This window comes from Myodes glareolus, chromosome 6 (genome assembly GCF_982192425.1).
Source record: "Myodes glareolus chromosome 6, mMyoGla1.1, whole genome shotgun sequence".
NCBI classification, from domain to species: domain Eukaryota; kingdom Metazoa; phylum Chordata; class Mammalia; order Rodentia; family Cricetidae; genus Myodes; species Myodes glareolus.
Genome location: NC_142031.1, coordinates 16,938,699 through 16,964,960, shown reverse-complemented (window position 1 = coordinate 16,964,960; position 26,262 = coordinate 16,938,699). Strand labels below are relative to the sequence as shown.

Below are 26,262 nucleotides of genomic sequence, written 5' to 3'. Positions count from 1 at the left end.
TTCATTCATTTATTCATAATTTTAGGCAGGGTCTGATTAGCCTTCACTAACCTGGAACTTGCTATGTGAGCTCAGTTGTCTTCTGACTCAGATCCTCCTGCTAGTACCCCGCCCCCGGGGACTGGGAATAAAGGCTTTTGTCACCGTCACCTGCCCCCTTTCATTGCCTTTTTCTAGCCATACTCGTCACGTTTTGGTATTATGAATGACTGGTAGCTTATCCATTTCTTCTCTTCTAGCCTCTAGTTACTAGGTACTTTGGATCATTTTAGAATGACACTAATTTTAGGAGCAGTGTTTAGCGGTTGTTAAAACGTGTACTTGTAGACGTTCTCTGCACAGTTACAGGAGCAGCTTGAGGCTGGTGACTCTGGGGATTCAGAGATGGATTCCACACCCTTCTTGGAGATTGGTTGCAGTGCCCCTTGTATGGGGTAAGCATTTCTCTGGTAGCAATGTGTTCTTTAGAAAAACACCGAGGAATCCAGCATGTCTGCGCAGCTACAGACTATGGCTAGCTTTAACATATCTTTAATTTTACTTCTCTTGTTTTTTAAAGTACTTTTTATTTTGATTTTGAGATGGGGTTTTACTGTGTAGCCCAGACTGGCCTTGAACCTAGGGGAATTCTGCATTAACCTCCCAAATGCTAGGATTAAAGACAGGAGCTACCACAGCTCCTTCTTTACCGAGTAAAGATAGCTGACATTCTTTATCATATTCCTTTGTTCTCACTGAAATGAGTTAACTAGACCTAGACCTGTACATGCCACACAGTGCCCTGCTACTGAGCTATATATTCTCAGTGCTCTTTTTACTTTTGACAAGGTCTCACTAAGTTGTCTAGATAGGTCTTGAAGTACCCACCAGGCCTAGCTGACAAGAGTGCTTTATTTAAGAAGTCAGTATGGGTTCAGATGCCATTAGGAGTGCATAGGGAATGAGTGCTCAGAGGTTATGAAGCCTAGGAAAGAGGTTGCAAACTATGTGTTCGTTAGCTTGGCTTGTCACTGCTTTTCTCACAGTTGTCCTGACTGCCTTGAACTAACTGGTCACATGCATTCAGAAAGTCTAGTAGAGGTGGAGTTTGAAACTTTCCTTTCATGAAGGCAATATGAGGCAAATACCATTTCTGTTCTTAACCTAATCGTAGAGAAGGAGCTTTGCTTACACCCCCAGAAGGAATGACGTCTTGATGCTTGTCACCTGTAGTATCTGTACACACACTTGAAGTCTTCACTTTAGTTCATGGGTGGCAACTTTACTTTTGTATCGATTGGTGAAGATTGGCATTGATCAGAACACTTGTGGTCTATACCAAGGCTTGCTTACTATTTTATAAGTAATAAGGATAGTGGGTGGAGGTGGCATCTTGTTGCACTATTATGCAAATACAGCATTTAATGCCTTTTGTTAGAAAAGTTCCTTTAGTGCTGTAGCCTTCCGAAAATACCTGGTGCAAATGTCTGTCCGTACCCCCTCCCCCTTTCCTGAGACAGAGTTTGGCTAAGACTCTATTCTCCAGATCACACAGATCCACCTGCCTCCTGAGTGCTGATTTTAAAGGTGAGCGCCACCCCTTTTCGGCACAGATGTCTGTCTTGTGGGTTTTTTGTTTGTTTTGGCTTTTGGTTTTTCGAGGCATGGTTTCTCTGTGTAGCTTCTGAGCCTGCACTGGAACTCATCTGTAGACCAGGCTGGCCTCGAACTCAGATTGATTCTCCTGCCTCTGCCTCTGCTGGGATTAAAGGCGTGCGCCACTACTGCCCAGAGATGTCTGTCTTAAGCCTTTCTGCGCTCCCATCAGACAAAATTTATGTGATTGTCCTTGAGATAGATAACATCTACAGAGGTAGATGACAGCACATTTCGTTTCTTCTGAATGGTCAATGGGCTGGGAATGCAGTTCTAGAACTCTAGTGGGAACAGCTGTGGAGTCTTACTTGCTGATCTCTGTGGATAGACACACTCAGTAGCTGCAGGCTTGCAAACTTTTGCAGTCATAGATAGGCAACTGAGATGTCCCCTACAGAAGTAGACCCATCCTCCACTTCACTTGCCCTTTTTTGTTTTTCTTAAACTATATACTGTGACATTGAAAGGACTTGTTCACCAGAAGGAAAAGGAGAGCTTTCATGGTGCAGGGTCTCCAGAGCTGCTGTGCAGGGCCTTTGTTGGGTTGGCACTGGCTCTCTCGCTTGCCCCCCTCGACTTCATTGTTGGCACTTTGCATCTGTATTATTTTGAGAATTTCACCTCTTTATTTAATAGTTCACAGTTGCAAAAGGAAAATCAAATTTCTTGAAGTATATGTAAACCAAAAACTTCCCTGTTATTTAATGGGGAAAGGTACCTTTTTATATCAAAGTGCCACTGTGGAAGTACTTCTTGGTCTTGTTAAAATTATGTTCGATTATTTAAAACTCAGGTAATTTGCATTTAAAACTCAAGAAATTTGTTTTTGTGTGGCTGCAACTCCCTAATGTATTACTGTGCTTTATATTAATTTATGAACTACAAGAGTCAATCACCAGTGTCAGATGGTATTACAGTTCACTTTTTAAAAAAAGATTTGTGTGTGCTTTTGTGCGTGCATGTGCGTTCACAGGTGGACATTTGAGTTCAGGTTCAGTGGAGGCCAGAGGCTTTGTATCCTCCCGAAGGTGGAGTTGTGGGTGGTTTTAAGCTGTCCGGGGTGGGTGCTGGGAGCAGAACTGAAGTCCCCTGGAAGAGCAGTACATGCCTTTGCCTTTTAGCACTGTTCTCACTCTGACCCTGGTAGTTCTTGTTTTTATGTTACATTGAATAAATGTGAAGTGGAGGATTTATTTTAAATTTTGTATGTATGTATGTATGTATGTATTATTTTGGTTTTTCGAGACAGGGTTTTTCTGTGGCTTTGAAGCCTGTCCTGGAACTAGCTCTTGTAGACCAGGCTGGCCTCGAACTCACAGAGATCCGCCTGGCAAAAATAATTATTTTTGAGACATGATTTTGCTTGGTAATTCGACTTGGCCCGCATCTGCCCCATCCCTGGTGCTGGGTGGTAGTCTTGTGTGTGCATTGGGTCCAGCTTAAAAGAGCCTTGTAAAAATGCAAATGGGAATTAGGTATGGTGGTTCTGGCGGCTAAGACTAATCTGGGGTGACTGAGGCAGAAAGATGGAGAATTCCAGGCCAGTCTAGATGACGTGGTGAGTTTTAAGCCAATTTAGGCTATGTAACAAGGTTCTGTCTTAAAAAATTGAAACTAAATCAAAACTTGTAAAAAAAAAAAAAAACCAAACAAGATGGAATCTGAATCCTTGTGACTTGATAGAATCCTATCTTAGGATGGGATTGTTATAGAAATTCACCTGCATGCCACTAAGCTGATGTGTAAATGTGCCTCGAGGTAAAATGTGTTATTTTGTCGTTTGTTGAAGTATTGAGCCTCATTTTGACTTTTTTTGCTGAAGAGAAACCAAGCTCTTAATCTTTTAGTTGGGGGAGTGTTTTCTGTTTGTGCCTTCTCTGCTGTCAACAGTACCCTGAACCTTTTGCATTAGGCATTACTGTATTTTTCATGACGAACTATGGTGTTTCTAGAAGTTAGCTTTAGCTCTTGTGGCGGTTGACAGGCAGCAAGTAGAATAAACTACATGGCTGAACTGTGGACCATAGGTAGCTGATGGGTAGCTTTCTGAGGCCCGTGTGATTTTGTAAATCTCTTTTAGTCTAGAATTGATCTGCTTCATTCACAGGCTGGGATTGCCTATACTCATTCACAGATTGAAAGGTTTTGTGGGATGCGAGGGATCCACCCAGAGCTGCTGGTCTGTCGGGTGCTGTACACAGCCAATATAAACTCTTGGTAGTAGTGGCAGAGGCTTGTGCTCAGCTCTTCAAACCTCCCACTGCCAAAGAACAGGAGGAGGGTTGGGGGAGTGAGAGAGTGAGGAGTTGCTGTTTTGCTGGTGATTTGAATTGCTCTCAGTGGAGGGAGGTATGGGAGGACCCTCAAGGGTTCAGTGAAGAATGGTGTGCCATAGAAGACCTGCGCCAGGCAAGCAGCAGAAAGGGCCACTCACTATTGCCACTTTGTTTACTGAATGTGCTTTCTGCAGCACATACTAGTGGACATATCAGTTCATTCTTTTTCCATAAAGAGTATTAATGAGTACTCATATTTCATTTCTCAAATGCACAGTGGTTCTCTGTCATCATCATGAATAAAAAGCCCTTTGGGTTTAATTTGATGACCTCATTGGATGACCGTTTTTGATTTAATGTGGCATGGCACCATTGAAGGGGTGGGGTCCCTGAAGCTTTTCTTCCTGGAGCAATGTGCCTCCGGCCTACTCACCTAAGTTTTTCTTGACTTGGAGGTACTTGACTGTAGGTATGAGGAATGCTGAATTTCTGGCCCTGGGGGACTATAAGAGTTTCCTAGGCAGCCTCTCTGCTTTGCAGAGATACGGTCAGAGCTGTTTCAGTGACTGCAGTAAGATTTTCCTTGTCACTTTTCATTTTACTGATAGTTTCACTTAATGCTCCAAATCAAAGGTGGGTAACCTGTGAACACCTCAGGTCCTATCGAGGTTGTGGGCTCCCAGCTGTTGGTAGTGATGATGTGATTTAACAGTGTGCTTTCTCCAAACAGAGAAACACTAGTAGCAACAAGAAGACAGTTTGACTTCTCATTTAACTTTTGTGTGCATTTATATATATGTACGTGTGTGCAGTGTGTGTGTGCAGGTGTGAGGATGAGAGACTAATGCCACCTCTTTCTGACTCTTCAGTTTTGAGGGAGAGTCTCTTACTAACTGCAGATCACTGATTTGGCTAGACTATCAGCAGGGACCCCCAAGGAGCCTTGTGTTCCCCTTCTGTCCATCCTTGGGCTTCCAGGCTCCCACTGTTGCACTAGACTGTTTAACAAGATGCTGAGGGTCAGGGCCAGTGTTTAGGTTTTCATTTTTTTTTTTTAAGATTTATTTTTTTATTTATTATGTATACAACATTCCTTCCATATATGGTTGCATGCCAGAAGAGGACACCAGATCTCATTATAGATGACTGAGCCATCTCTTCAGCCCCCCAGGTTTTCATTCTTGCGTGACATTTCTCCAGTGTCATGTCGTTATCATCCTGACACCCACCCCAGCTTTCTCCCACCCCCAGTTTTTTGACACAGGATGAGACAGGGTCTCTCTGAATAGCCCTGGCTGTCCTGGAAATTATTTTGCCCCACCTCCAGAATGTTGAGATTAAAGGTATCCTCCACTGCACACTGCTTGCCCTTTGTTTTTTGTTTTTGCTATGTTCTTGGATGGCCTAGAGCAATTTATAATCCTCTTGCTTTAGCCTTTTGATTGTTGGGTTTCCAAGTGCGTGTGCCTCAACAAGCTCTCACACTTAATGTCTTTGATAAGACAGCAAAAGTTACTAATTTTAATAAATCCAACTCTTTGGACATACACCATCTTTTTAATATTCTGTGTGGTAAGCTGGGAGTTATATGTAAGGGACTGTACGTATATTGGTCTTACCTAAAAACACATACACCTGGCCACTGTGGCACACATCTGTAATTCCGGTACTGGAGGGATGGAGGCAGGAGGTTTTCAGGTCCAGTCTAGCTTGGGCTACATAGATTCTATTTTCACATATCAAAGAACTTCAAATAAAATCAAAAGACATCTTGTTGGCCCTGTAGCTCTATGTAGATAACAGATTAACCAGCCTAGGTGGGTTTACAGCATTCTTGTGAGTCACACTCAAAGTTGGGTTTGTCACATTGATCTACAATTACAAACTACTCACCTGCAATTCAAGCTAGGAAACAGCTAAGGGACTGGGGAGTAGGCTCAGCGATGGAGAGCATGTATGCCGCTGCTGCAAAAGGCCCGGGGAAGTGTACCCAGCGCTCTGCTCTGCCAGCTCACAACTGCCTGAACCTCCAGCTCCAGGGCATCTGAATTCTCTTCTGTCTTTCCAGGGATCTACTGTCCTCCTGCCCCCCGAGGGCTCCCATACATACCTGCTTCATGCTAACAAATACAAATAAATCCTTTTAAAAAATCGTGAAAAATTAAAAGAATATTTGCTTCTTTCTTTCAGCTCAAAGGCTGTGTCTTAAGCTGTGTGAGAACTGCACTCAGCTGCAGGCTGGTGGAATCACTTCTGGAGCTCACCTGTCTCTGAACAGAACAGATCCCCAGTGCTTGTCTCTGACTGACCCCTTTCAGGGTTTTAAGTGGAGAGATGGTCTAAACACCAGCCTAACTGAAAGTTAATAAGATACTTGTTTATAGGTTTTTTAATTTAATAATAATTTATATTTATTTTATGTGCATTGATGTTTTGCTTACGTGTATATCTGTGTGAGGCTGTTGGATTCTCTGGAACCAGAGCTATAGAGAGTTAGAAGCTTCCTGTGCGGGTGCTGGGGATTGACCCCGGGTCCTCTGGAAGATCAGCTGGTGCGCTTACCCTCTGAGCCATCTCTCCAGCCCCCTATTTGGAGTTTTTAAGAATTTTAGTTTAGCCGGGCAGTGGTGGTGCACACCTTTATTCCCAGCACTTGGGAGGCAGAAGCATATGGATCTCTGTGAGTTTGAGGCTGGCCTGGTCTACAGAGCAAATTCCAGGACAGCCAGGACTGACACATAGAGAAACCCTGCCTCAGAAAACTAAAAAAAAAACAACAACAACCCAAAAATTCAATTTAAATTATTTTTCCTATTATTTATTCATTGCATGTGTCTTTGTGCGTGTGTGTGCTTGCAGAAGCCCTTGAGCTGGAGTAGAGGTGGTTGTGAGCTGCCTGATGTGAGTACTGGGAACTGAACTCAATTTCTCTTTGAGCCCAGTGAATGCTGGCTTACCTGTCTTTTCAGCTCCCTTAGCTTTTGTGAAGAGATCTCTGTCTAGTCCTGGCTGGTGTCCTGCCTTTTCTTCCTTAGCTCTGGGGTTACAACCACCACACCAAGCTCCTTAGGGTGTTTTTTTTTTTTTTTTTTTTTTTTGATTGTTTGGACTTGTAGCCAGACTTGAGCTACATCGTTTGATTCCTGTTTGACTTTTTAAAAAAAAGTTTTATTTTTTGATAGTATGGCAGTTTTATATAAGCGGTGTTTAGTTACTAATTTGTAGAATATAAAAATGAGCATTCTTCATTGTAGAAACAGGAAAAAGGTTTGTTCTGTGACGTGGGCAAATGATGCTCTAGCGTTATTATAGTCGTCTGGTTGGTGAGCGGGGGACAGAAAGCAGAGCTTCTCAGGCAGAGCCCTGAACTTGAGGACTGCTTCTCCCATGATGAGAGTTAGTCCTTCCTGGAAAAGAACCGTGGCAGTTGGAAGTACAGAAGAAAGTATGGCTCCTTTTCCATCCCCGCAAATGCAGAGCTCAGTGTAAAGAGTTGGATTTTAAAGAGCTGTGAGCTCATAATGAGGGCATTGTCTTTGAACTTGCTAGGCTTCTGCTTTTTATAGTGTGTGTGTGTGTGTGTGTGTGTGTGTGTGTAGGATGTATGTATACCATATGTGTTTGTGGATTGTGTGGAGAGTATGTGAAGTGTGAGCTGTGTGTAGTGTGTATGTATACCATGTGTGCTTGGATTGTGTGGAGAGTGTATAGTATGTGCGGAGTGTGTGTAGGATGTGTATGTATAGTGTGTGTATGTGTATAGCGTGTATATATGAATAGTGTGCTTTGTGAGTGTGCTGTGTGTGTATATATATGTGTATGGATTATGTATGGGTAGATAGTGGGTGTAAATTGAACTTGCAGTGTGCATGCGGATTGTGTGGAGAATGTGGATGTGGAGGGTGCATGTGGATTGAGTGGTATGCATGTTGTGTGTGGTTAAAATGAAATGGTTTCTTTATGAAATGTTTCAGCTCCATTGTTTCCCAGAACAGCAGTGTGTGTGTGTGTGTGTGTGTGTGCGCGCGCGCGCGCCCCCGCGCGTGTGTGCGTGTCTGTGCGTGAGAACATACAAAATTTAACTGTTGTGTGAGGTTGCTAATTTAAAAACTGTCTAGAGAGCATTGTAGTCTCTTTAGACATTTTAATGACTAAAACAGAGGGTGTGTTTGTTTTGTTTTCGGTCTTCTAAGCTGCTGCTTGGAAATAAAGAATCTATTAATGAATGAGTCAGACTTATGCAACTTTGAGTCATTCTTAAAATACAAACAAACAAAAATCGACTACTTTTTATCTTTCACTCTATTTATAACTTTTAAAAATTTATTTATTTCATATGTATGAGTGTTTTGTGCATGTGTGTATGTGTATGCATGTATACACGCAAAGCACGTGCATTCTTGGTATCTGTAGAGGTCAGAACAGGGAATAAGATCCTGTGGAACTGCTGTAAGCCACCATGTGGGTGTTGGGAAGTGAACCCAGGTCCTCTGTAAGAACAGCAAGTGTTCTTAACTCCCAAGCCATCTCTCTGGCTCTCTTTTTCTTTTTGATGAAATAGTTTCAGTGCGTTACCTTGGCTGGTCTTGAACTCACTCCTTTGACCATTCTGGCCTTGAACTTTCAGTGGTTTCCTGCTTCTACCTCTCTAGTACTGGGTCACAGTTGACAGCCACTACACCTGCAGTAGCTCTTAGTGAATTAGAAAGAAACATTATACAAGAAGTATTAAGTGTTTGTTAAATTTTTTTTTCATTTGGGATTAGTGATATAATAATTAAAAAATGAATTAGCCAACTGGAATCTGATTACAGGCTTGTTGGAGTTAAAAAGAAATAGGTAAAATTCAAATAATTGGTATCATTTGTGTTTATTGTAGAGAGACATAATCCAGCAGGCATTAGTGTCATTCAGGGACAGTGCTGTGATCTTTTCCCTTTTACATAAGTCACATCGTGCAAGCATTTCTTTTTAAAATGATACCACATCATCTATTTTGAAGTTAAATAAAATGATAGTCTTTTGTCTTTTAATGCAATGTTGTCTTTGTATTCTGAAATATTTTAAGTGACTGGTGGATAACCTATTTTTAAAAATGGGAAGTTTGCTGGGTGATGGTCGTACACACCTTTAATCCCAGCACATAGGTAGAGGCAGGTGGATCTCTGAGTTAAAGGGCAGCCTGGTCTACAGAGTGAGTTCCAGGATAGCCAGGGCTGCACAGAGAAACCCTGTCTCAAAAAAAAAAAAAAAAAAAAAAAAAAAAAAGGAAAAGAAAAGAAAGAGGGAAGCTGGTGGGTACATGTAGAGAAATTAGTTCAACTAAAAAATTAATAGAATACAGGAACAATTGAGTTCACTCTTTGTATGACTAGAACACACTGGAACATTGTCAGCAGGTCCTCCAGGTTGATCTCACACTAAGGCAGCTCTGCTTCCGCTATGCTGGAGGCGCCAGTTGTGGTCTGTCGACCTTACTTTCCTCATCACTATGTTGCTTGCACTTCTTTTCTGTCTAAAGGTGCTCGAGTCTCATAATGGGCCTACAGTTTGGGGACTCAGTCATTGTTTTCATTTCCAATGGAAGGTTATTGTAGGAAGCAATTTTGGAGAAATTGCTAATCATGTTAGGAAATTTGAAATACTTGAGTTTCCAGTTTCTTGGGAGGGATAAGTGTACAGCACCACAGGTTGGCTAAAAAAGAAAGTGGGTCATTGGCAGAATTGTCTCGAGCTGCTAAGCAATTCTGTTTGTGTATTCGCCTCCTTAACTCGCTTTCCAGGATTCCTAGAGGACCCGTACAACAGCCTCTGGAGGATCGGATCTTCCCTCCCACGGTCTCTGCAGTCTACAGCACGGTGAGCATTCTAAGTGTCTGTGTGCGCACATCAGTGCTTGAAATTTCTGGTAGTGTTGGATTGACATAGGCTTCAAGTAGAAGATTAATAAATTCTCAGTAGAATTAGATGTTTATTGTGTGACCATTGTAATCTAAAGAGTGGAACACCGTGATGTGGTTGGCTGGACTGCCACATCTGCCCGTTCCCTTCTTTCTATTAAACTCTGGCTTCTGTTGTGCAGTGTTGGGGACATAGAGCAAGTCCTTGCGCATACCAGGAGCTCAAGTATTCTACCTTGGAGCCATGCTTCCACTCCCTTGGAATTAATATTTTTACAGCGAACTTAAATTATTATTTTCTAATTTGTACTTGTTCTATGTGTATGGGTGTTCCCTGCATGTGTGCCTGTACACCTATGTAGTGCCCTTGGAGGCCAAGAGCAAGCATCAGATTTCCCGGGACTGGAGTTGCAGATGATTTACTCTGCCATGTCAGTGCTGGGAGTCCTGTTTGAGGCCTCCGGAAGAGCAGCAGTGAGTGCTCTTAGCCACCGAACCTTCTCTCCAGCCCCTGAATTTTAATTTTTATTGAATATATATATTTTTTTAAGTTTTATTTTCCAGATAGGGTTTTGCTGTGTAGTCCTGGCTGTCCTGGAACTTGATCTATAGACCAGACTGGCCTTGAACTCACAGTTTTCCTTTTCTTAATTGAGTGCTTTTTCCTTTACCTTTTCTATCTCTGATTCCATATAAAATATGCACAAATATTGGCTAAGTGAACCCAAGAGGAAGTTTGAATTATGTTTTGAAAGACGAATTTGTAAGACAAGGTTCATTTTATAGTTCGAAAATTCAGTTACTAAAATGATGTTCTCCGGTCAGTCAACCTATGAGAATTTAAGAGACATACCTGTCTATTAATATCCTGTTCTCTATCTGCCGTTTACTCCTGTGCTGAAAGGAAAATAGAGTCTGACAGAAATGGGGCAATAAATGGTTGCAATCTAAAGTAATATGATTCTTAATAGTTTGAGTTCTTAATCAGTTTAGTTCTTGCACAGTAGTAGAGATTGATTCCAGGGTTTCAGAAATGCTAGGCAAGTGCATGCAGCTCAAAGTTGGAGCATTTGTCTTTTAACAAAATAAAAGCTTACATTGTTCAGGTGTTGTATTCAGTGCTTTGGTGGAGACAGTGAGATAAAAGGGTAGAGGATGGATATGCTCCCCTAGCTAACATGCTCAAGGAAATTCTCTTGAAAAAGGCATTTAGAGAACTAGAAAACCAGAGTGGCAGTGCACACTTCAATGCCAATGCTGGAGGCTGAGGCAGAAAGATCCCTAGTTCCACGCTAGCTTGAGCTACTTAGTAGATGCTGGGTCTAGCATGTGCATCGTTCTGGAAGTGCATAGTTCTTGCTGCCAAGAAAAACAAAATGAAATTGATGATTTCTAGAGAAAGCGCACCCCTGCAGTGCAGAACATCTAGAATGACTGTGGGTTAGCAGAGTCTTCAAAATGCACAGATGCTGATGTGGAGAGAGATTGAACTTGGGGCATCAGATAGCATGGGGAATTATAGGCTGTGTAGAGGTTTTGAAACTTAGAACAAAAGGAGGATAAAGAGAAATAGAACTAATTTGCCTTTTAGAGTGTCACTGTAGCTACAGTGTAGGTAGTGTGGTGAGGTGGAAGGGGGGTCTGTAAAGACATTGTTGTGCTAGTAAGAGAACAAAATGATTGTGTTGTACACTGAAGTGAAAGTAATAATGTTTATAGTGTATGTTTTGAAAATAAAGTCAGCTGGGTATAAGGATGACTTTAATGTATGATGCAAGAGAAAGAAGAGGCTTGGTCAAGCCAATCCTATCTATTAGTCCTATTCTTTGGGGGGTGATCTGTATAAGCAAATATTACTTTGGGGTTAAAGCATTAGGTTGTCCTCACTTTTTTGCTGTTATTAAATAACTGAATTTATAATTTTTTCTACATTGTGAATATGATTTTTGTAGAATACCTTTCTGAAAATGAAAATATTGATCTAAAGAACAGATGTATTACTCCCATATGCTTCTAATCCCAATACTTCATGGTGTATGTGTGTGTGTGTTTGAGGCAAGGGCATTGTGAGTTCTAGGCCAACCTTAGATTCATTTGATAAGACATTTGACAGTGTGAATTCATAAGTTGAAGACTTTTTCAAAAAAATCAAAAACCAAAACAACAGCAGAAAGATAATCTACTTTTTTCCTTCTTTGTTTTTTGTTTCTCGAGACAGGCTTTATCTGAATAGTTCTGGCTGTCTTGGATCTCATTCTGTAGACCAGGCTGACCTGGAACTCAGAATTCTGCCTGCATCTGCCTCCTCAGTGCTGGGATTAAAGGTGTGTACCACCACTGCCCAGCTATTTCTGTTTTTTAATGTCTAGTTGTTTCTATATTATGTGAGCGGTCCCAGACTATTAGAATGAAGGAGTCCTTCTGCCTTAGACTTCCTGGTAGCAGGTTTTTTTCTTCAGCTTAAAAATTACATTTATTTTACTTGAGATCTGGAAATGCCTCTGCCTCTGGAGTGCTTTTATTTTATTTTATTTTTTTAAAATATTTATTTATTTATTATACAATATTCTGTCTGTGTGTCTGCCTACAGGCCAGAAGAGGGCATCATTTCTCATTTCAGATGGTTGTGAACCACCATGTGGTTGCTGGGAATTGAACTCAGGACCTTTGGAAGAGCATACAGTGCTCTTAACCACTGAGCCATCGCTCCAGCCCGAGTGCTTTTATTTTTAATGAATTATTTTTGTTTTGTATTAGTGGCCACTATATATCTCTGGTTGTTCTGGAGCTTGCTATATATGCCAGACTGGCTTTAAGTTTTCAAAGATCCTCCTGACTCTGCCTCTAGAGTGCTGGGAGTAAAGGTGTTTGTCACCACACCTGGAAAATTATTATAGTCTTAATAGTTGAATTTTCCCAGTCCAGACTTTTATATTATTGTACATATTATTGCCAGTGAGTAGAGGAGTATGTAACTGGGGTCTTTGAAGTTTTTAAAAATGCCCCTGTCTAAGCATCAGGATTCTATCTTTGGTCATTATTTTTCTGTAGGTTCATTTTCCCCATTTCTGTGTCAGCAAATAAAGGCTAACCCTCACTCATTCCCTACCTGCACTGACATGCAATGCCATATAATGTTTGAATTGAGTTTGTTAAATTCTTTGAAAGGCAATAGTATTCCTGGCCAGTTTTTAAAAAGTTCTCAGCACTTTGCTTTTTTAGTGATTGGTCATCTTCTGTAGACTTGAGTAGTCACTTCTGATAGATCATCTGCCAGTCATCTAAAGAGTACCCACAGTTGGACAAGCCTATTGGAATGACTCCATGTGTCAGTTAGGTTATTTTGTATTCATTTATTTTAAATATTTATCAAAGATAAGTCATATGAGAGATCGATTCCATTAATGAACCATGAACATTCAAATAAATAGTTGAAAAGTTGTACAAGGGTATTCAGGGTAGAGGAGAGACGCCAGCTGGGGGAGGCGGTAGCTGTTAGCGTTTCTGTAGTGCAGCTGTGCAGTCTGTCTTTTGTCTCTAGAGAAATTAGAATCTGTGGCTGTTAAGCCTGTGTGTTATGTGGATTGCAGTCACACTTAGTAATTGACTAGTGACTGCTTTCAGGATGGAAGTCTGTCTTCAGGGTGACTGAAAGGAAGCTTTCCCATTCATTCATTTTCAGAGATTCCTGTGTTACTTAAGTTACTCTTGAGAAAGGAATTACTTTCTTGCTGTTACAGTTTTGATCCTTGTAAGTAGTTTATACTTTATATGTCATTTAGTCCTGGCTCTTCCATCCTGTAGCTGTATGTAATGTTTAGAAAATCCTGGTTTTGCAAATTTTCCCCAGCCGCTGAGTATTGAGTAGACTATCAATTAGTGGAGATCCTACTGCCGAGAAGCCTGACCTGGCACAGTCAGTTCTTGTTGAACAGTAGTGTCCATTCAGGTGAGAGTCTGTTTGACTGTGCTGTCACCCCACAGAATAACAATCCATTGTTTTAAAGCTGTGGAGTGGTGATTTATTTATACACATTGAGACAAAACTGATGCACAGTGCTGTGCACATTGGTAATTGTTATGAGAGCCCATGAGCATCCTCAGTGAGGGTGAAATGGTTAGCATTCATCCCAAGAAGACCGAGTCTGACTGAGGAGCCAAGGCTACCCTTTAACCGCCTGAATGCTAGGGTTTGGGTATGGCCATGGTTTTTTTTTTTTTTTTTTTTTTGGCAGGGTCTTACTATATAGCTGAAGCAGGACAAGAGCTTAGCATGTATCTTAGGCTGGTCTAAAACTCACGGCATCTTCCTATCTCAGCCTCCCAAAATGTTGCATTTACAGATAAGAGTTGTATTCCTGCTTTTTGGATCTCTCTCTCTCTCTCTCTCTCTCTCTCTCTCTCTCTCTCTCTCTCTCTCTCTTTCTCTCTGTGCACTCCATGTGTGTGCATGTTGTGTGCTAGAGTAACAGAACTGAACCTGTTTGAACTTGTAGACCCCAGTGGTTGATGTAGGGTGACTTTTTTTTATTGTTTTCTACTGATTATTTATTCTGGTTTGTTTGTTTGTAAGACATGGCCTCACTGTGTAGCTCTGGTTCTCCTGGAACAAGATTGCCCCTGCTTCCTAAGTGCTGGGATTAAGCATGTGCCTCTGTTCTGGGTTTCCACCATGTCTTCTAAGGAAGTCTCTCATTGAGCCTGTGGCTACTGTAGCGGCTTGACTAACTGGCGGGGAACTCTTGGAACACTCTTTCTGTGCCTCCACGCACTGCTCTTATGTGGGTACTGGGTATCCAAACTCAGGTCTGTTGACTGTAAGGCAGAGCATACTCTTTTCCAGCAAACCTCTCCCTGTCCAGAAGTCCCTCTAAAATACTTCCTTCTGCACCTTAGGGCCTTAGAAGCTGCTTGTTACCAGTCTGGGTCTGTCTTCTGCCTGTCTTTGTATCTGCCAATTAATGGCATTTATGAAAGTTTAGATTCTTCATTAATATTTAATGTGGATTTCTCATTAAGTGTTAAATCGGAGACCTAATTAAAATATTATTTAATATGTATTTGCTTGATTTCCTCCTTTAGAAAGAGGATTAAGCTGGGAGATGTAAAGGAGCATTCAACTGGTAAATGCCAGTGAGGAATGGCTTTCAGGTTTCCCAGATAAGAGTAGAGTCTGTGTCAGAGCACTTCGATAGTGTTTCTTTTCTTTTTTTTCTTTTTCTTTCTTTCTTTTTTTTTTTTTTTTTGTATGTTTTTTCAAGACAGGGTTTCTCTGTAGTTTTGGAACCTGTTCTGGAACTAGCTCTTGTAGACCAGGCTGGTCTCGAACTCACAGAGATCCACCTGCCTCTGCCTTCCGAGTGCTGGGATTAAAGGTGTGCGCCACTACTGCTTTGCTGATAGTGTGTTTCTGCTTTGCTGATAGTGTGTTTCTTTAAGCTGTGGAGTATTCCAGCCCCTGTGCTGTAGACTGAGACTGTTCTTTGGTTTCCTGGCTGCCCAGACTCGAATAATCACACAGAAACTATATTAATTATGACACTGTTTGACCAATGACTCAAGTGTATTCCTAGCTAGCTCTTATATCTTAAATTAGCCCATTTCTATCAATATGTGTATCCCTATGAGGTTGTGGCCTTTTCCTTTGGCAGCTACACAGCATCTCCTTGACTCTGCCATTCTCTCTCTATATCTCTTCCAGCCTGACTGTATTCTGCTCTGCCATAGGCCAAAGTAGCTTCTTCCTTAACCAATGATAATAAAACATATTCATAGCATACAGAAGGGAATCCCACATCATTGAGCCATTTTATAAAATGTCCGTCCCATAAATCATTTCAGAACCAAAGCAATTCTGTGGAGTGCTTTGGAAGTTGGGCAGCTGTGAGTACTGTGCTGAATGAAGCTTCAGGCAATTTTAAAGGGAAAAAAAAGTTAATTATTGTCTTAGAGAATGGGTTTAATATTGTTACGCATTGGTGACATGATTGGAGAGGTCATTTCAACTGTAATTGAGTAGACACTGGCACGTGTAACTTGCACTTGATGCTATTCTTGTTGTGAGCACACCTGGCTGTTTGGGATTCTTGTGGGTCACGACTTGAGCAGGATTAACAGTTTTGTTCATTGTGTTTCACTGTGACCTGGGGCTGGGGGTCACAGTTCATGGTAGAGCCCTTGTTTAGAGACTGGCTTTGAGTTAGGTCCGCAGTACCTGAGGCTAGGTATGTGTGTTTGTGTAAACTATTCTGTGGTGGTTCAATTTCCATATAGAATGTACCATTGAAGGGTATTTTATTTTTTTAGGTTTTATAGATTCCAGAGATCCATTGGGTATGTTAGTTTTTAGACTCATAAAACCAATGGTACAATTTCATTCTTTCAAGATATATATTTTAAAAGTTTACATGTATGCGTGGGTCTATATGTCTATACCATGTGTATGGTTGTATCTTCAGAGGCCGGAAGAGGGCATTATTATATCTTTAGGAGCTGGAGTTACAGAATTAAGGTCCCTCTGAATTTCAAAGAGTAATAAGTGTTCTTAACCTCCAAGCCATCTCTCCAGCCCCTTTATTCTTACTTATTTGTTTTTTTGTTTGTTTGTTTTTTGAGACAGGGTTTCTCTTTGTAACAGCCCTGGCTGTCCTGGGACTCAGTTTGTGACCAGGTTGGTCTTGAACTCAGCTTCATCTATTCGCTTCTACCTCCCAAGTTCTAGGGTAAAAGGCATGTGCCACCACTGCCCAGCATTTATTTGCTTTTTTGAAACAGGGTCTCTTTATGTAGTCCTGACTGTCCCGGAGCTCAAGATATAATCAGGCTGTCCTCAGACTCTCAGAGATCTTCCTTCCTCTCCTTCCCAGAGTGCTGAAATTAAAGGTGTTCACTACCACACTTTTTAAAATAAACTTATCATTATTTCCTTTCTTTCTTTTTTTTTTTTTTTGTCGTTTTTTTTTTCGAGACAGGGTTTTTCTGTGGCTTTGGAGCCTGTCCTGGAATTAGCTCTTGTAGACCAGGCTGGACTTGAACTCACAGAGATCTGCCTGCCTCTGCCTCCCAAGTGCTAGGATTAAAGGCGTGCGCCACCACTGCCCAGCATTTATTTCTTTTTTTTTTTAAAGGCAGGGTTTCTCTGTGTAATAGCCCTGGCTGTCCTGGAACTCACTTGAAGACTTGAAGACTAGGCTGGCCTCTAATTTACAGAGATCCACAAGCTTCTGCCTCCCGAGTGCTGGGATTAAATGCGTACGCCACACTGCCCTGTTAAGTAAACATTCTTTGGTAATTAAAAAAATTTAAAAAATGTAATTAGGAGCGTATGTGAAGTAATTATTTTAAACTTCCTCAAAGGAAGAGACTTAGAAAGTCCAGGTCAGAGCTATGCATGTGTGTCTGTCTGTCTTTCCTTCATTGTTAAAATTTTACATACATACGCATACACACATGAAAGAGGCGTAATATTGAAATGTCTGATTCTGATAGGTTCTTAGTCTATGATAGGTGGATTGAGTGGGAAACTTTATGGAAGAAAAATCAGTACAATTTGGAAATATGTCAGACATTTTTCTGGAGTGCTCATTGTGTTCTAGTACAAGCCAGGCAGTCACAGCACGAAACATTTGCCCTAGACAGGGCTTGGGACATAAGTCTTTCTTCCTCTTTGCTTGTTTACTTATTTATTTTTTAAAGAACTGATCCACTTATGTAGCCCTGGAGAACCCAGAACCCCATCTGTAGGCCAGACTGGCCTTGAACTCAGAGGTTTGTCTGCCTCCAACTCCCAAGTGCTGGCATTAACAGGCATGATTTACCTGCTCTACACCCTGGGCTCCTTCTGTTTGTTATGTATAGGGTAGGTGCCACAGAAGAAAGCAGTGGAAAGGGAGGTCATCTCATCCTGGTTAGACTTCAGCTGAAACATGGGAGAGCAAGCTGTAAGATGTGGAGAAGGGAAATGGTTTTTGCCTCTGTTGAAAATAAAAAAGCCCACATCAGCTAGGAACACTTAAACAAAAGCAGACTCCTGAGGCCAAGGAGAAAGTCGTTTGCCGCCCGCTGTAGTCTGCTCGTCTGTCGTTTGAAACACTCGCATGAGGTGCTGTGTCTTCAAGGGCTGGTCCTGAGCAAAGGAGTGACTGCAGCTCTAATTAGAAGCAAACCAGCAATGCTTTAAAGTTTCTTTAAGGCTGGGAAAACGTGGAAACCCAGGAATGGAGGCAGTGTTGAGTTGAACTAATCTCTTGAGATGAGATTTAGCTTGAAATTATACGTTGAGCAAAGCCTATGTAATTGAAAAGGGCACATAGGCTTGTGACATTAGAGCATGCTAGGGAACTAAAAATGAAAACATCAGAATAGTGTTTGTTGAAATTTGAGGGCGTGAACTGTAAGAGTTAAGGAATAGCCTCAAATGTAGTGTGCTTTGCATGTCCTTAATCTCAGTCTTGGGAGGCAGAGGTAAGGTAGCTCTCTGACTTCAAGGCCAACCTAATATAGCAAAAGACTTGTTTCAAGACAAATAAATCCCCCCCCCCAAAAAAATACAGGAAGGTTGAATAGTCATAATGTTGAACATGTGCCTAAAAAATGTTTATGTAACTAGAGGTTTCTTTCCCGCCTGCCAATTACTGAGTAACCACTCTGAGGCTTAATATTTATTACAAAAGTTTTGCTGGTGACTCATGCTTATTATTAACTAACTCTTAAAATTAAATTAACCCATTTCGAACCAAGAGGTGGAGGCCTGCACTTTTAATCCCAGCACACGAGAGGTAGAGACAGGCGGATCTCTGCGAGTTGAAGGCCAGCCTGGCCTACAGTGAGAGTTCTAGGACAGGCTCCATAGCTATAGAGAAACTGTCTGAAAAAGCCAAAAAAATCAAAAAATAAAAACAACCCAAAAAGCCCCCCACATTTCTACTATTATGTATTTTACCACGAGGCTCGTGTTCTGTCATCTCTCATTGTGCTTCTCCAGTGGCTGCTGGCATCTCCTCGGCTCTGCTTTCTTTCTCTCTATTCAGTTTGACTTTCTCACCTAGTTATAGTCTGCTCTGCCATAGGCCAAAGCAGCTTTATTCGTCAACCAAGAAAAACAACACAAATTTGCAGCGCTCAGAAGGGCATCCCATATCAGGTTCAGGTTATGTTTGGTGTACAGTGTTGAGGAGGTCTGTCAGCTGAGTACATGGTGCAGACAAACGTCTTTGTTTGAGGAGGTGAGAGTTCTTGGCTAACTCTAAATTTGTGTAGCTTGTATCATTCCCCAGGGGTTTCAGGCTGTCTTGTAATCCTAGTGTGAATTTCAGAAGTGTAGATTACAGGAATGTATGATGTGGAGAGGATAGACTGAGGCAGCAAAGGGGAATTGCTTGTTGGGAAAAGAGCTCAGACCTAGATGTTTGTGACAGCAGCTGTGTTGTGCGCATTGGTCACACAGCATAGCATGTGCATGTCCAGTAGACTGTCTGCAGCTAATCTGTGTTATGGTTCTGTGGCCTGAAAACAGCAAGCAGGACACTTGGGGTGCTGTGTCTGCACTGCTGGGGCCTCAGTGTTGGTAGTTCTGCATTTTTATCCAGCTCCCAGGTGGTGCCAAGGCCTCTAGTCTAGGGACATCAACTGCCTTAGATTAAACCTCTCATATTCTCCCTGGTGTGAAAATAAAAGTCAGGGTACCAGTCATTTCAGTCTAAACTGTCATTCAAGATTTTAAAACCTACATTTTAAATGTTGGTAACAAAATTAAACACAGTAGCTACCATGTTTAACTACTTGATTCCAGCATTGTGAGGCATACATCTTTTAACAGATTTCTTCATAAAGAAGTTCACATGATAACCTTTATTTTTTATTTTATTTTTTAATTTTTTTAAGGTTAAGTTTATTGAGTACACTGCAGGAGGGCAGTGAACTGAGCAGTAACTAGAGCTCTGCTTGCATCATAGGGCGATGGGGAGAAGTAGTGTCATAGCTAGGGGGCTTCCAGATGTGATTGATACTGTTGAAGCCCAGATTGATCGCGTAGAGATCTGGCGCTTAATAAAAGAAATCCCACACTAGCTCAGAACTAAGAAATATACAGGTATTTATTAATAGATCAGACTTACAAATCAGGATTCTCTGCGTGAACTATGGATAAAGATGAGATCCAAACAAACCGAACCAGTAAAACTGGGGTCTAGTGGGAAAGGCAGAAAGGAAGAGAACCAGACACGCTTCCGCATCCAGGTAAATAGTCTATGAGGCCACGTTCCAGTAGGCGGGCAGTTGTTAGCTATACACCTTCCCGCAGCGTCAGATTGATCAGTGTACAGTTGTGCATGGTTGCTTGAGTTGCTGTGAAATTTCTACCATGCAAATAAGAGCCATGAAAGCCATTCAAACTCATTGTAAGACAGGTTATTTTTCCCTTTTACAGAAAACAAAGCTGTGTATCTATCAATCTGTCTATCGTGTATGAATGTTTTGCCTTTGTGTGTGCCTGGCCCTCCTGTAGATCAGAAGAAGGTGACCCGATCTCCCGGACTAGATGTGAGGTAGTTGTGGGCTGCCGCATGTGTGTTGGAAGTTGAATTTAGGTCTTCTGCAAGAGCAACAAGTGCCCTTAACCACTGAGCCAACTCCAGCCCAGGAAAGTACATTTTTATGCAGCCACACCGATACTCAAACCTGGGTCTCTGACTTCAGGACAACAGTCTTGGTTCTGTTTAGCCCTCTTACAAGATCCTGGAATTTATGTTTGCAGTCTACAGGTTTCTGCTTTAAGTTTTTGTCCGGTAGGTAATAATCTGTAACTTAGCCTACAAATGGAAACATAGTGACACTTCTTCTGTGACATGTACTACTCCAGAGCAATCTGACAATATGATTTTGATAACACATTTGAACTTATTATTTATTGAATTTATTATTAATTTATACTAGGTTCCACTAGTACCTTGGAATTAGAGCCAATTGCCTTGGATCAGTTTTGTAACCAGCTTGTTAACAATGGGAGGTCAGCAGTTAAATCAAAGTATAAATGTGAAAATCATGTTTTATGATGGAAATTGGCTGGGTGGTAGTATTGCAGGACTTTAGGCAAACACGGATGCAGACGCAGGCAGATCTCTGTGAGTTTGAGGCAAGCTTGGACTCTAAGCGACTTTCAGGACAGCCAGAGCTGTTACACAGTGAAACCCTGCCTTGAAAAAACCAAAACAGAAGAAAAGATGGTAGCTGATCCCAAGGTAGCCCTTGCTACATTTGGCAGTACGCTAGGGAAAGCTGAGTCCTTAACAGTGGGCTTCTGAACTTGTGAAAGAGGACATGGTGTCCTGTTGGATGGACACAGCCTGGAGACAAGCCCTTGGAAAGTGAAGGTAGAGGACTGTTGTGAGTTTGAGGCCAGGCGGGACTGCATAGTGTGAGCCTGCCTCCTCTGCTCACCCATTGGCTCACACTGGCCATTCTTTCTATTGGGGGTCAAGATTTTACTATGGAGTCTTAGGCTGGCCTCAGTCTGGCCTTGTATCTCAGGCTGAAATCAAAGTTGTCATCATGTCCCACATCTCAAGTGCTGGGTGTACAGTTGTGTGCCACTCTGGCATCTTAAGTGAAATCTTATAGACCAGTGTGGAAACTTCCAAGTTCCAAATAGTAGAATTGAAGTAATAGATGCTCCCTAGAAAAATAGAAATACAGATTAAAATGTAAGGCGGGTGGTGCTGCTGCTGCGCTGTCTGGCTAATGACCTCATGCCACCCATTTTTGTATTGTTTTTTTCTTGGTTTTGTGAGATGGCTCAGCAGCTAAAATGGCTTGCCTGGCAAGTCTGCTGGCTTGAACTCGATTCCTCAGTCACCGAGGTAGAAGAAGACAGCTACTTTCTGAAAGTTGTTTGCCGAGCCCCACACGATGCCTATGTATCTGTACTCACACATACATACCTTGGATGTACCATAAAGTACTGAAAAATCATTTCCAGCTTTTGAGTATATTGAGAAGAGACCTTTTCAGGGGCAGAATGCTCTGCTTAGTCTTACTTCTCAAGTCATGGCATTTGTATTACTCTGATATTTTTTTTAGGTGGAGGTTATAAGGTTTCAGGTTACCCAGCTGGCTTTGATTCTAACTAACAGTGACCCTGACCTCTCAATCCTCCTGCCTCGGGCTTTTGAGTGTTGGGATTGTAAGTGTGTATCGCTGTGCCTGGATTTATGCAGTGCTGGGGATTGAACCTAGAACTTTACGCATGTCAGGCAAGCATTCTACCAACAGAGCCACATTTCCAACTCTATACCAGTATTCTTGTATTTGCTGTGCTGTGCATCCTTGCTTATAGGTCTTTGTTGTCTTAATTCTTTATGCTGATCCTTAAATACCTTATTGGCGTTTGTCCTTCTTAAAGAAAATGATCAGAATAATCGAATGCATATGGCATGAAAAAATAATATAGAAGGATTTCTAATGATAGAAACACAATTCCTACTCCATTTCTTTGTTTAGATGGAGCCGCTTGGGAGCACTTTTAGTTTCGGTCTCTCTGCCATTACTTTTTGTGATAGGTTGAGTTTCAAAGGTCCCCAAAGCCTCATATGCTAAGGTTAGGATTGCCAGGAAGAGATTGGGTCATGAGGTCATGGTTTAGTATGTGAGCAGACACTGTAGTAGGTAGGAATTCTATATATCAAATACTATATTGGATACTTTCTAAAATGTATTGTTATTATACCTAGGAAAGTGAAACCCTGTTGTTACATAGTTCAGAAATGATGGTACTGCAATCAATCTGGTCTGCCTGTTTTCTCTCCTCACGTTTGGTTGTCAATGTGAGCCTTTAGGATTTCAGTTCTAAGGTGTGAGAGACGGGAGGAGGGATACCAGCTAAGAAGTGTTGTGTTTGCTACAAAACTACTGGTGAGTTTAGTGATGGGAGAAAGACTTCTAGATTGACCGTGACTTTTCTTTCAGCGAGAGATGATTCTTTGGTTGATTTCTTTAAAGTCGGGGGTCTTAGGTGGCCCAGGCTGGCCTGGAACTCACACTGTGTGCTATCCAACTTGAACTCTCGGTAGTCCTCCTGCCTCAGCTTCCAGGGATTACAGTGTCCAGTGTGAGGTGCCCTCCCAACTTTCCCAGTCTCTGAGCACCATTTCTTACTGGAATGTAGTTGCAGTAGCGCTCGCCAGTCACCTGCAAAGTCTGGGTTAGAGTCACTGCTGTTTCTCAAGGAGGGTCTTCTGAATTGATCGCTTTGGGAAAATCATCTCCTTTCTGGCTACTTAACCTTCTCATTTGCCCAACTCTAGCCTGTCTAACCATTCTCTTTTCTACTCTCCCCCGTTTTTACTAACATAATTACAATAGCATACAACCCATTTAAGTGTCCAGGTCAATAGATTTTATTGTATCCCATCGCTGTAGTCAGTTTTAGGACATTTCCATTTCTTTTGAAAGAGTCTGCATTCCTTGGGTCCTGACTGCCACCCTCAGCCCCAGTGTTGTTGTGCTCAGGACTGTCTTCACAGTCCTGTGGCAGTTAGTAATGATGCTGCAAGTTCATGGCCCCTGTTTGCTAAGCGTCTCCACCAGGCTTGCCAGTGTCTCAACTCGGTCTTCTCTTTGGGCAATTCTCTTCCACAGCCCTCCCCACATAGACCTCTTTTCTTTTCATAAGATTTGCCATGGCAACTCTTGCCATTTCTTTTTACAATAGTCTTTACCTATAAGTCCGAACTCAGCCTTTCCCTTCCTAAGAACACGTGGGTTCTCCCCTCTTCAGAGCTGTTGCTGGTTTTGAGCAGCACTCTGCAGTCACCCATTTCTATTTGCTGTGGCCCTACTTCCTAGTAAGGATCTAGAAGGAAGGCAGGACCTTATCTGTAGCTGGAAGGCCTGATTCACGGTGTTTGGCCCCGTGCTGGTTCTCAGTAGCATGGTAGAAGCAGTTAGTCTTGTTGACGTGATGCAGTCCCCGAGACCATGATGTATTCATTCTCCTGCTTGTAGACAACTGGACAGCTTCTGCTTCTGTTTTCTCTGCTGTGACATCTACTTTACTCTTGGGACAGCTGAAATTGTGATAACCCTTTAATCACTTTTGTAATTTTGAGATTTAATTTAATTTTAGCAGACATTATTGATGTATTCTACAGTTTTGGTTCTTTTTTCTTGTATAGTTTTAAGGAGAGATAGAAACCCCAATGACTACCTGGAGTGAGCATATGGTCTTAACCACTGCAGTTACACTGACCACATTGATCCAGAAGTTAATGTCAGCCCTCTGCCCTGTGTCATTTTCAGAAGTCTTTGTTCACTAGTTTTGGTAATTAGTCTAGATACCATCTGTAGTATTGATAATGAACCCATCCCTAGGTTGTTGTGTCTGACCCAGCTCCTCAAGCTCATACAGATGCAGCAGGTGCTCATTACTCCCGCTGGACAGCTATCTGGTAGATGTTGCATCGTAACTCTCGCTTACTCTTTCCTCACGTCTGTCCTGCCTCTCATTTCAGAACAGCACTTCCCCAGACCTAGTACTTCAAGCCACAACTTCACAGGATTTCTAATTTTCATGAAGTTAGAACTTTCAATGTAGTGTACAAGCTGGGCATAGGTATAATACTAATGCCTGGGAGGCTGGGTAAGGAGAATGGCTTCAAGTTTACGGCCAGTGTGGTCTGCATATCACGTTGGTGGCCATTCATATCTTCACACGGAGACTCTAAGGAAAAATGCACTTACATGTCTTAGGTCAGCATGAGTAGCAGGTCAATGGAGGTCTATAGTGCCAAGACTGAAATAAACTCAAGCAATCCACCTGCCTGGCCCTTCTGAGTAGATGGGTACAGGCACGTACCACCATGTTTAGTTCAAAAACAACCAGTGTTAAACATGCACATCCTGACTGACTGATGGGACATAAAGACTATATACTACTGCACACAAATCTCACCAACTCTTATCACCCATTCTCTATCTTTACTGCTGTGACTCTAATACCTATCTGCCCATGACTCCTTTCCATGTTAGAATTTTCTTATATGGTTCTGGTTTATAGATATATAAAATAGTTTTGTAAATATTTGCTACTGTCTTAGTTAGGATTTCATTCCTGTGAAAAGACACCATGACCATGGTAACTCTTATAGAGGAAAACATTTAACTGGGCTCACAATTCAGAGGTTTAGTTTATTATCATCATGGTGGGACATGGCGGCATGCAGGTGGACATGGTGCTGGATAAGAAGTTGGAGAGTTCTACATCCTGAACTCTACATTCCTGCAGGCAGCAGGAAGAGACAGTCACACTGGGTGTAACTTGAGCATTTGAGATCTCAGAGCCTGCCCCCAGTGACTTACAGTTCTCCAACAAAGCCACACCCACTCCAGCAAGGTCCCACCTCCTAATAGTGCTGCTTACTTGTGAACCTTTGGGGGTCATTTTTTTTTTTCCAGACCAGCACACCAATAGTCATGAATAAATTTTGGAAGCAATTCTTTGGTATACACAGACACACACATTGTTTCTCTCGTTGTATTAAAGACAAAATCAAATTTTCATGCAAATGAATGTTTGAACTTAATTTTGTATAAGAAATTAAATCTTGTCTAAATGTTTGATACCAGAGGACACAGAGAGCATCTTTAGTGTTTTCCAGAATTGATTGCTATTTTGATTTTATAATCTAGTTTTAGTTCTGAAAACACTGCTTCATATAAATAGTAGTACAGAGGTATCCCCTTTTCATTGATTTCATACTTACAAAATAAACATAAACAGGACAAATAAAATAATTTGTTTACAAAAATAAACAAAAAGTACATTTTAACAAAGTAAACATCTTATCTGCTTCTTTGTACAGCCTTCATAACTGAGCCCTGTTCTGAGTTCATCATAAAACATATGGGGTCTGCTTTTTTCTGTGCTTAAGTATCACTTGAGGACTCAATGGAATTGATAGTTTGATTTTTCTCTGTCCATCTGTCCATCAATCCATCCATTTTGTTTTTGCATTTCAATCAAAGCTTCCCCTTCCTCTCCTCATCCCAGTTCCTTCCACCCCCACTCCATCCACTCCTCCTTCACTGTTTCTCTTTGGATACAGGCAGACCTCCCTCCCATGGATATCTACCAGCCGTGGTATATCAAGTAGCAGTGAGGCACCACATCTGTTAGAATTGGATGAGGCTGTCTGGTGGCAAGAGTTACTTGTCTTCTAAAAGGTCAAAATGTACTGAAATACCTGGGATTGCAAGTAGCCTAACCTAATAAAGTGTAGAACAGAAAAAGGGAGAGCGCCTTCCTCCTCACATCCTCCCATCTGTCAGTTCTTCCTTCCCGTGGATGAATGGTGATATCAGAACTGAAAGTTGTCATGATGTTCAATAAGATTTCTTAGTATCTACTGTACTAGTTCATTTAGGGAATACTGTATGTGTACATATTTTAGATTTACTCT

General features: G+C 41.7%; 1 protein-coding gene across 3 annotated transcripts in view; it reads left to right on the top strand.

Annotated features, from left to right (window-relative positions):
* The window catches only part of Eif4g3 (eukaryotic translation initiation factor 4 gamma 3), a 230,731-nt gene that overhangs the window by 40,458 nt on the left and 164,011 nt on the right, over window positions 1-26,262 (top strand). For all 3 annotated transcript variants that reach the window (XM_087906998.1, XM_087906999.1, XM_087906997.1), the window contains exon 2: window positions 9,695-9,770. In XM_087906998.1, the coding sequence (XP_087763124.1) occupies window positions 9,695-9,770 (76 nt within the window). The remainder of the gene's footprint in view (window positions 1-9,694; window positions 9,771-26,262) is intronic.